The 9763-nt window shown below is 51.4% G+C and overlaps 1 protein-coding gene across 1 annotated transcript; it reads left to right on the top strand.

Moving 5' to 3' along the window:
• Positions 1–481: 481 nt before the first annotated feature.
• Positions 482–9200, top strand: P4HB (prolyl 4-hydroxylase subunit beta). The gene is made up of 11 exons (XM_075579998.1): positions 482–709; positions 3067–3273; positions 3535–3668; positions 4019–4156; positions 5681–5785; positions 6288–6413; positions 6886–7086; positions 7358–7478; positions 7586–7767; positions 7856–7942; positions 8271–9200. The coding sequence occupies exons 1-11, from the start codon at positions 505–507 to the stop codon at positions 8346–8348; spliced, it is 1584 nt and encodes a 527-aa protein (XP_075436113.1). The 5' UTR covers positions 482–504; the 3' UTR covers positions 8349–9200.
• Positions 9201–9763: the final 563 nt, after the last annotated feature.

Consider the following 9763-nt stretch of genomic DNA (forward strand, 5'->3'; position numbering starts at 1 on the left):
GATATAATAACACGCAGAGATGTAATAACGCGCAGAGATATATAATAACGCGCAGAGATATAATAACACGCAGAGATGTAATAACGCGCAGATATATAATAACGGGCAGATATATAATAACACGCAGAGATATAATAACGCGCAGATATATAATAACGCGCAGATATATAATAACGCGCAGAGATATAATAACGCGCAGATATATAATAACGCGCAGATATATAATAACACGCAGAGATGTAATAATGCGCAGCGACATATAATAACACGCAGAGACATGCTTCTGTATCAGTGCTAGGGGTGTCTCCTCTCTCAGGTTATTGTCTGATTAATATAATTAAGTGTAATTACACAATATAATGCCACTCTGCACTGACAGGTGCCGCAGCCAATCAGAACTATTCCCGCCTCCTGTAGTCACTTCCGGTCTGAGGGCGGGACCGGAAATGGAACGTTGTCCAGTCAGAATTCACCACGAGCAGTTTCCCTGGTGATATAAAGCGCATGCGCAGCGCCACGTCCCGGACACCGGAACTCTCCCTTCTCGCCGTCATGCTGCGCACCGTGCCCCGGCTCTCCCCGCTGCTCATCTCCGTGCTGCTGCTCGCGGTACGGGCGCAGATCCCCGAGGAGCGGGATGTGCTGCTGCTCACCAAGGCCAACTTCGGGGAGGCGCTGGGGGCGCACAAGTACCTGCTGGTGGAGTTCTGTGAGTCCCGGGGGGGAGAGAGAGGCGCCGGGGGGAGAGAGAGGCGCCGGGGGGAGAGAGAGGCGCCGGGGGGAGAGAGAGGCGCCGGGGGGGGAGAGAGGCGCCGGGGGGGGGGAGAGAGGCGCCGGGGGGGGGGAGAGAGGCGCCGGGGGGGGGGAGAGAGGCGCCGGGGGGGGGTGAGAGGGGTTGAGGAAGAGAGCGAGTATAGCATAGATTGGGGAGAGGGAGGAGGAGAGGGAGCATAGCATAGGCTGAGGGGGGGGGGAGAGGAGAGGAAGCTGGGGTCGGGGGCTAGAGGCAGAGGCCTGGGAGGAGAGGGGGGGGGCCGAGGCCGGGGAGGAGAGGGGAGGCCGGGGAGGAGAGGGGGGGCCGGGGCGGGAGGGGGGGGGGCGGCTGCTGTGACTGGAGTCCGCAGACACTGAGCGGATTTAGCCCCGGGGCGGCGGCTGTCACCTCCTGATATCATAGCAGGACCCCTCCAATCCCCCAATTTCTCCCCGCAGGGGGTCCCCCCTTTGCTTGCTCTCTGCTCCCCCCCGCAGGGGGTCCCCCCTTCTCTTGCTCTCTGCTCCCCTCCCCCGCAGGGGGTCCCCCCTTCTCTTGCTCTCTGCTCCCCTCCACCGCAGGGGGTCCCCCCTTGTCTTGCTCTCTGCCCCCCCCCCCCGCAGGGGGTCCCCCCTTTGGCTCTCTGCTCCCCTCCCCCGCAGGTGGTCCCCCCTTCTCTTGCTCTGCTCCCCTCCCCCGCAGGGGGTCCCCCCTTCTCTTGCTCTGCTCCCCTCCCCCGCAGGGGGTCCCCCCTTCTCTTGCTCTCTGCTGCCCCTCCCCCCGGGACACAGCACGTATTTGATTTGACGTGCGGCGATATTGCCCGTTCAACTGTGCCGCGCCTCGGCCAATCGGTTTGAGGGGGCGTGGCCAGGGCGGTGCCGGTTAGGGTGACGTGTACAGTGCAGACATGCCACTCCTGACCCCACGTGGTGTGCCCTCTGACCCCCGGCTCTGCCTGACACCTCCCTGTGCACCCCCGGGCTGTGAGCATGTTCCCAGCAAAGGCTTTATTACACCGGGACCGTTCCAATCACTGCAGGGCCCTGAGCAGGCTGACCCTGGGGGAGGAGGGCCCTGAGCAGGCTGACCCTGGGGGAGGAGGGCCCTGAGCAGGCTGACCCTGGGGGAGGAGGGCCCTGAGCAGGCTGACCCTGGGGGAGGAGGGCCCTGAGCAGGCTGACCCTGGGGGAGGAGGGCCCTGTTGAGCTTCAGCCCTGACTGCCCCAGTCTTATTCACACAGTTGTCCTACCGCTCAACCTATTAATCAGTGGTGCAAAGTGGATAAGGATACATATATAAAGGTTTCCCTAATCGGGGAGACACACGATTCCCTTGTGGATGCACTCTTTCAGATAAGTTACAGCTATGTGTTGAGAACAAATTGAATCTGAGCGATAGCTCAAACTCCTACTGTACTCTTAAAATCAAACAATTAAGTATTTCATTAACAAATATTCCATAATATATACAAAATATAAAAATTAATGACTGATATATATTTATTGATTTTAAGAGTACAGTAGGAGTTTGAGCTATTGCTCAGATTCAATTTGTTCTTAACGCCTAGCTGTAACTTATCTGAAAAAGTGAATCCAGAAGGTAATCTTTTGTCTCCCTTTTTAGGGAAACCTTTGTTTGATGCCCCAGTCGCATCCCTGGAGCATTGCACCGGTCCATTATTCTGGGGCTAAATGTGAAATGCAACACAACCATGAAATCTGTGCCTGCTGTTGTGCAGTTGTTCCTTGCTGTGTGTTCTCTCCTGCTCTGAAGTACCCGTTTACACTGTCTTACTAAAGTATTTCGTGTGATGTTTGCATGAAGTGATCTCTGCTTTGTCACGTGTCCTGAATGAAGTGGTTTGGTGGCATGAGCCACTAATGGTTAGAACAATATCTTTCTTCCCATCTAAGCATTTGTGCAGTTTCTGCTGTTAATCTGGTGGGCTGGATACTATTTGTGCTTCTCTGGGGGCTTGCACAAATCTATTGTGCCAGCTGCCATGTCTTTATATAGGATTTGGTATTGAAGTAAAGCTCTGCACAGTAACATCTCAACCATGTGCCTAATCTAATGCTTTAATGAGTTTTAATACAGGCTCTTATCTGCCTGGACTTTTCTGTCTGGGTCATCTGTGGTATCTGCAATAGCTCACCTGTACATTTACTAATTCTCCAATAAGCACATGCCAGGAAGGTCCCACATCCAGGGAAAAGATGGCTGCCCCTCTCTGGCTCTGCTTTAACCTGTTAACACCAGCATGTGTGTTCTGTCTGTTTCCTGACTTTGTGCTGCTGTGTATCTGCAGACGCTCCCTGGTGTGGTCACTGCAAGGCGCTGGTCCCCGAGTATGAGAAGGCTGCTGCAACACTGAAAGCAGAGGGTTCTGAGATCCGACTGGGTAAGGTAGATGCCACAGAGGAGTCTGAGCTGGCCCAGGAGTTTGGTGTCAGAGGCTACCCAACTATCAAATTCTTCAAGAATGGTGACAAGTCTTCCCCCAAAGAATACTCTGGTAAGCGTCTGTGAGCACAGACGAGGGTGAGATCTGTGGGTCAGCGTTCTGGGGAAAGGGTCGGAGGCAATCTATGCATACTGACCCTTAACTACAGGACAGGCTGGGAGGCTCAGCATGGGAGTTGTGTAGTGAAGATCTGTCTTTTAATACTATAGTAATATTTTTGGGTTGTTGGCAATTCATCATGAAGTCTCTGCAGAGGTGTCTGTCCTGGGTCACTGATATGTACAATGCATGCAATGCCTGTTCCCTGTGCAGCTGGTAGGGAGGCCGCAGACTTTGTGAGCTGGCTGAAGAAGCGCACAGGTCCGTCTGCCACCACCCTGACTGACGAGGCGTCTGCAGCTTCTCTGGTGGAGGCGAGCGACGTTGCAGTGATCGGATTCTTCAAGGTGAGACGATGGTCCCCCAGTGTCACTGACACGCATACAAACCCAAGTCCTGGCATTCAGTTTGTGTACTGGGCTGCTTGGCAGGAATCGTTACACAGACCCAAGCTTTGGAACAGCCTCTAAGGAAGCAGAACTAAACATTTTGCCACAAGGAAGATGGGTTTCCTTTTCAGAGAACGCCTAGTAAATTCCTATTGTCACTGTCACGTCTCGTATAAAATATGTAGCGTTTGTGCATTGGTTTCCTTGGTTCCTGAGACTGCTCGTGAAACTTGTTCAATGTCTAAAACGTTGGCGCGGTCAGTGAAGTGCAGTGGTACGGCTTTCTAAATGAATCTCTGCTCCCCCAGGATGTCGAATCTGACCCGGCCAAGGTTTTCCTGCAAGCAGCAGAGTCTGTGGACGATGTTCCCTTCGCCATCACTTCCAGCGACGTGGTCTTCACCAAATACAAGCTTGACAAGGACGGTATTGTCCTCTTTAAGAAGGTGAGGAGTGGCCCATCTCAGGATATGTCTTTGCAAGGAGCCTGCTCTGAGATTAATCGGCAGGAGGCTGCTTCTGTATGTTGCAATGAACCTTCTCACGGGGTTTGAGGAGAGGAGGGTCTCTGATAAAGAGAATAGCTTATTTTTATATGCTCAGAGGATCCTCATCAATGTAAGTAAATAATGACCTAGTGAGGTGGGCAGGAGGGGGCCAGAGGCAGGTCGTTTCTGAACACTAGGCATTTAACCCTTCTGTTGCTAGGGGGCTTGCAACACCATTGCAGGTCCATGTTACATGCCCCTCCTTGACAGTGATTGGGTTAACCCAGGGATGTTTTGTAGCGTGCATGATCTCTTCCGTGACCTATGTAGGTTGATACAAGCTTTATGGCAGCTTGTTAGCAGTCACCTGATCCCCATGTGAGACGCTCTGTCCTACCAACTTTCCTCTGCGGCTAAAGCATCAGGAAGTGGATACGTGGCTGTACACCCTGGCCCGGGTATTGCCCTGTTGGCAGAGGGTGTCTTGCGTGGGGGGTACATCCTGCTCTGGGTTTTGCCCTCTTGCTTTCGTGGTAAGAGGAGGGAGGTTCTCAGAAGCTGCATGTAGATGTTTGCTGCCTGATTATGACGCTGGGTTTGGCACAAGCAGCGCAGTTTTTCTGTCCCTCTGTCGGCGTATTAACTTCCTGCTGGCATGAAGCTGCCTGTCACGCCTGGTTAGTCAGTGGATGCCTTCAATATGAAATCATTTCTAACTTGGGTTTTAGAGCAGTGTTATTCAGGCCTTGCCCCAGCGCGTTATGGCAATGTCCGTGAATGGTTTCTGAGGGACTCTTCTAGTCTTGTTCGCATCCCTTCCCGCTGTGACACTGCCACCGGTACGCATCCCTTCCTGCTGTGACACTGCCACCGGTATGCATCCCTTCCTGCTGTGACACTACCACGGTACGCATCCCTTCCTGTTGTGACACTGCCACGGTACACATCCCACTGTCACGGGTACGCTTCCCTTCCCGCTGTGACACTGCCACGGTACACATCCCACTGTGACACGGGTATGCATCCCTTCCCGCTGTGACACTGCCACGGTACACATCCCACTGTGATACGGGTACGCTTCCCTTCCTGCTGTGACACTGCCACGGTACACATCCCACTGTGACACGGGTACGCTTCCCTTCCTGCTGTGACACTGCCACGGTACACATCCCACTGTGACACGGGTACGCTTCCCTTCCTGCTGTGACACTGCCACGGTACACATCCCACTGTGACACGGGTACGCTTCCCTTCCCGCTGTGACACTGCCACGGTACACATCCCACTGTGACACGGGTACGCTTCCCTTCCCGCTGTGACACTGCCATAAGTTATCGCAGCTAACGGGCCTGGTGCAGAAATGGTGGTAAACGGCTTGTTCGCATTGTGGCTTCTGGCAGTTGGTGGCAAAGTGATGTGCACAATTCCTACATGCACTGGCTACTCATTTCTGTTGGATTTTAACCCTTCTTTCTCCCTTAGTTTGATGAAGGTCAGAACCACTTTGAGGGAGAAATCACAAAGGAGAACATCCTGAACTTCATAAAGTCCAACCAGCTGCCTCTTGTGATAGAGTTCACAGAACAGGTACGTCTCTCCTTCCTCTTGCGCTTTAGTATTTTTTGTGTTGCTCCATGTACAGGCATACCCCGCTTTAAGGACACTCACTTTAAGTACACTCGCAAGTAAGGACATGTCATCCAATAGGCAAACGGCAGCTCGCGCATACGCCTGTCGGCACGTCCTGAACAGCAATACCAGCTCCCTACCTGTACCGAAGCTGTGCGCAAGCGGGGAGACTATAGAGCCTGTTACACATGCGTTATTTACATCAGTTATGCACGTATATGATGATTGCAGTACAGTACATGCATCAATAAGTGGGGAAAAGGGAGTGCTTCACTTTAAGTACATTATCGCTTTACATACATGCTCCGGTCCCATTGCGTACGTTAATGCGGGGTATGTATATATGCGTACGTTAATGCGGGGTATGCCTGTGTTACATACATGCTCTGGTCCCATTGCGTACGTTAATGCAGGGTGTGCCTGTACTAAACTTTATTTATTTATTTTTTTAAATCTGCAGACCGCACCAAAGATCTTTGGTGGGGAGATAAAGACTCACATTCTCTTCTTCCTGCCGAAAAGTGTCCCGGACTACCAAGACAAGCTGGACGACTTCAAGAAAGCTGCTGCCAGCTTCAAGGGGAAGGTGAGGGACCCGCGGACAGTTCAGGGGCACCCAGGAAACTGGATGTAATGGACTTTAAAAAAGCCACATCCTGCAGCCGTGAGTGACCTGTGACATCCAATATTTGGGACGGAGTCTGGCACAGGAGTAACGAAAACTGACCGCAGGACGTTCAGATGCGTCTTGGGCTACGGCCCCATTCAATGCGCGCGCGACCTGGCGCCGTGTGCACTAGTCTGGGCTGTGACCTGTGGTGAAGAGTAGATCATGACGGGGCGGCGCATGGCCATGACATCCCGTGGCAGGTTCACCCTCATTGGCTGAACTGCCGCTGTGACGTGGCCAATGCAAGGCCGCCGCGCCCACACGTTGACTGGGGCTAGAGGGCTGTACCTTGTGTGCAGCTGCGGCCCCCGGGGACGAAAGCCTGAAGTCCCTTCATGGGATCCCCAACGTGCTCATACCGGTGGGGTTTTTTTTTGTTCCTTATTAGATCCTCTTCATCTTCATCGATAGCGATCACAGCGACAATCAGCGGATCCTTGAGTTCTTTGGCCTGAAGAAGGAAGAGTGCCCAGCCATCCGCCTCATCACCTTGGAGGAGGAGATGACCAAGTATAAGCCGGATTCTGATGACCTCTCGGCTGATAAGATCAAGGAGTTCTGTGACCGCTTCCTTGAGGGCAAAGTCAAGGTGGGTCTGGCGAGCTACGGAGGACTGCAGTGATTGATGGGCTGTGCAGAAAAGGGAGTGTGCAAGGGGCATGACTAGTGTCGGTGGATAACTCAGAAGTGATTGGATTAGATACCGATTGTAAGTTACGTTAGTTTCTTGCACCTGCGCACAGATTTGCATTTTGATTCACAATCTTGGTTCTTGACTCTCGGAGGCATCTAATACCGTAAGTAAGTGGGCCGAATCCCAGGCACGGTGTGCTGATCCGTGTCTGCTTACTCTCCTCCAGGCCCATCTTATGAGCCAGGACGAGCCAGAAGATTGGGACAAGACCCCTGTGAAGGTCCTGGTGGGGAAAAACTTTGAGGAAGTGGTCTTCGATGAGAAGAAGAATGTGTTTGTAGAGTTCTGTGAGTTTCCTGCGGGACTTTTGTTTTATCAGCCGCTCCTGCAGAGTTTAGCTATAAATGAACCGCTGCTGCTTTTTTTTGACATGCTGCTTATCTTCCGCATTCAGACGCTCCATGGTGTGGTCACTGCAAGCAGATAGCTCCCATCTGGGACCAACTAGGGGAGAAGTTCAAGGACCACGAGGACATCGTCATTGGCAAAATGGATTCCACTGCTAATGAGATTGAAGCTGTGAAAATCCACAGCTTTCCCACACTGAAATTCTTCCCAGCAGGGGCTGAGAAGAAGGTATGTTGTGAGCATGGAGTGGCCAGGGATGAGCAGCACGAGCTCACCGTGCTTATCGCAAGACTTTGAACTCTTGTGTGTGTTTCAGGTGGTGGATTATAACGGGGAGAGGACGCTAGAAGGATTCACAAAGTTCTTGGAGAGTGGAGGACAAGAGGGGGCAGCTGCTGAGGAGGTGAGTTGGGGGTGATCAACTGTGCCAGGGGTACTGTGAATACGTGGGCTCTGCTTGGGCAACTCGTCCTGTCACCAGCCACCCGCAGTTAATAGCGATGTGACCATCACCATGTTTCATTAAGTGACCCAGCTATGCTATACTAGTCTTCAGTCATGATGGGTGTCTGTATATTAAATATATCTTGGTGGCCTTTATTGTAAATACTATATTGTAGCACCAATCCTGATGGTGCCATGCACCTGGTTATTAGTGCGAGTTGTGACATTGGCCTGTGCAATGCTGACAGACGCTCTGCCTTCAGCCTAACGTTGGGTTTCTATTGTAGGATCTGGAGGATTTGGAGGAGGCAGAGGAGCCCGAGTTGGAGGATGGAGATGACCAACATACAAAAGATGAATTATAAGAATGTGAAGTGAAACTTGCAGGAAACACTACAGGAGTGGGAAGGAAGTCTAAAGAAATTCTACAATGTCAGAATGCTGAGAATCCAGAGGAAATGATTGCAAACCGTTTCATCCATCTGTGTATATGGAATCTTGTTTGGGGAGGGGGGAGGGAGCTTTTGGTTTTGTGATGGTCAGTTTAATAGATTTGTTTTGTTTTTCACGGTTTTTGTTTTTTTTTAACACTTGTTTTACTTTTTTCCAGTGATTTGTTTCATGATGTAAAGTTCTGTATTTGTTCTCGCTTCCCCAAATAGTGTCGTCGTCCTGGCTGTCCTTGGCTTTATTGTGAACTTTATACTGTATATGGAATTCCTTGCATGGCTGGTGACTTAACAAAAATGGGCTTTATCCCACCCCCACAGCCGCTGTAGCTTATTTCCCTGGGCTGCCTTCTCCTCTAGAAGTGGGGGGTGGGGTGGAGGGGTCCTCACTTCAGTCGTGTCCATGCTGTAGCCTGGCGGGTGGGGGTACCTGGTGACAGCAGTCAGTATTTGATGCAGTGAGCTCCCTGTGTTTGGGGAGGGGGGGGGGGCAGAAGGAAAGGGATACTCACTGATCACACTACCCAAAATATCCCTGAGTTCAGGGCCCCCTCTCTGATCACCTTAGGCGGTACACTTCTCTCAATGCAATTTGTTTCCCATTGTTTCTGTTTGGGACAGGCCCTCTGATAAAGCAACCAATGACACGTTGGCCTCTGGACAGGGGTGGAGGTTTAAGCAGGATCAAAATGTGTAAATTCTACAAGCATTCCTCCATCTTTAAGTTGGAATGTGAAGTGTTGGCCAAATAAAGTTAATTTTAATACAGTGGTGTGTTGTGTTTATTGAGTCGTGTGCGAGTAACATGGGTATAGTTCACTTTTACTGCAGGCTATTGGACATGTTAGCATCCAGCTGTGCCAACATGGAATGGATATCCAGAGGTTTAAGACTAGAAGAACACAAGTAGGAAAGACAATGTCTGTATATTTATAGATATAATCCCCGGCTGTTCTAGTAAAAGGTGAGATATTTGATGCTAGAGGGTGGTGCTCAGAATGGTTCAGTTACTTCTCATGGAGCCGTGTGCTGTGGTTACAATGCGTGGCTTATTATGCAGCCGTGTTTCTCTGTGAGCTGCGGTTACAATGCGTGGCTTATTATGCAGCCGTGTTTCTCCGTGAGCTGCGGTTACAATGCGTGGCTTATTATGCAGCTGTGTTTCTCTGTGAGCTGCGGTTACAATGCGTGGCTTATTATGCAGCCGTGTTTCTCTGTGAGCTGCGGTTACAATGCGTGGCTTATTATGCAGCCGTGTTTCTACGTGTGCTGTGGTTACTGTCTTGCTGCTCTGTGACCCTGAGAAGCACTAAACAGCAGCTGCTTTCCTA

The sequence above is a fragment of the Ascaphus truei genome, chromosome 22 (assembly GCF_040206685.1).
Source record: "Ascaphus truei isolate aAscTru1 chromosome 22, aAscTru1.hap1, whole genome shotgun sequence".
Lineage (NCBI taxonomy): Eukaryota > Metazoa > Chordata > Amphibia > Anura > Ascaphidae > Ascaphus > Ascaphus truei.

Bases quoted from the DNA above. Each gene is read 5' to 3' on its own strand.
- P4HB (XM_075579998.1), top strand. From the start codon at position 505: ATGCGCAGCGCCACGTCCCGGACACCGGAACTCTCCCTTCTCGCCGTC. The intron at 3,669-4,018 runs GTGAGACGATGG...CTGCTCCCCCAG, and splicing joins CAGTGATCGGATTCTTCAAG to GATGTCGAATCTGACCCGGC. The intron at 7,943-8,270 runs GTGAGTTGGGGG...TTTCTATTGTAG, and splicing joins AGGGGGCAGCTGCTGAGGAG to GATCTGGAGGATTTGGAGGA.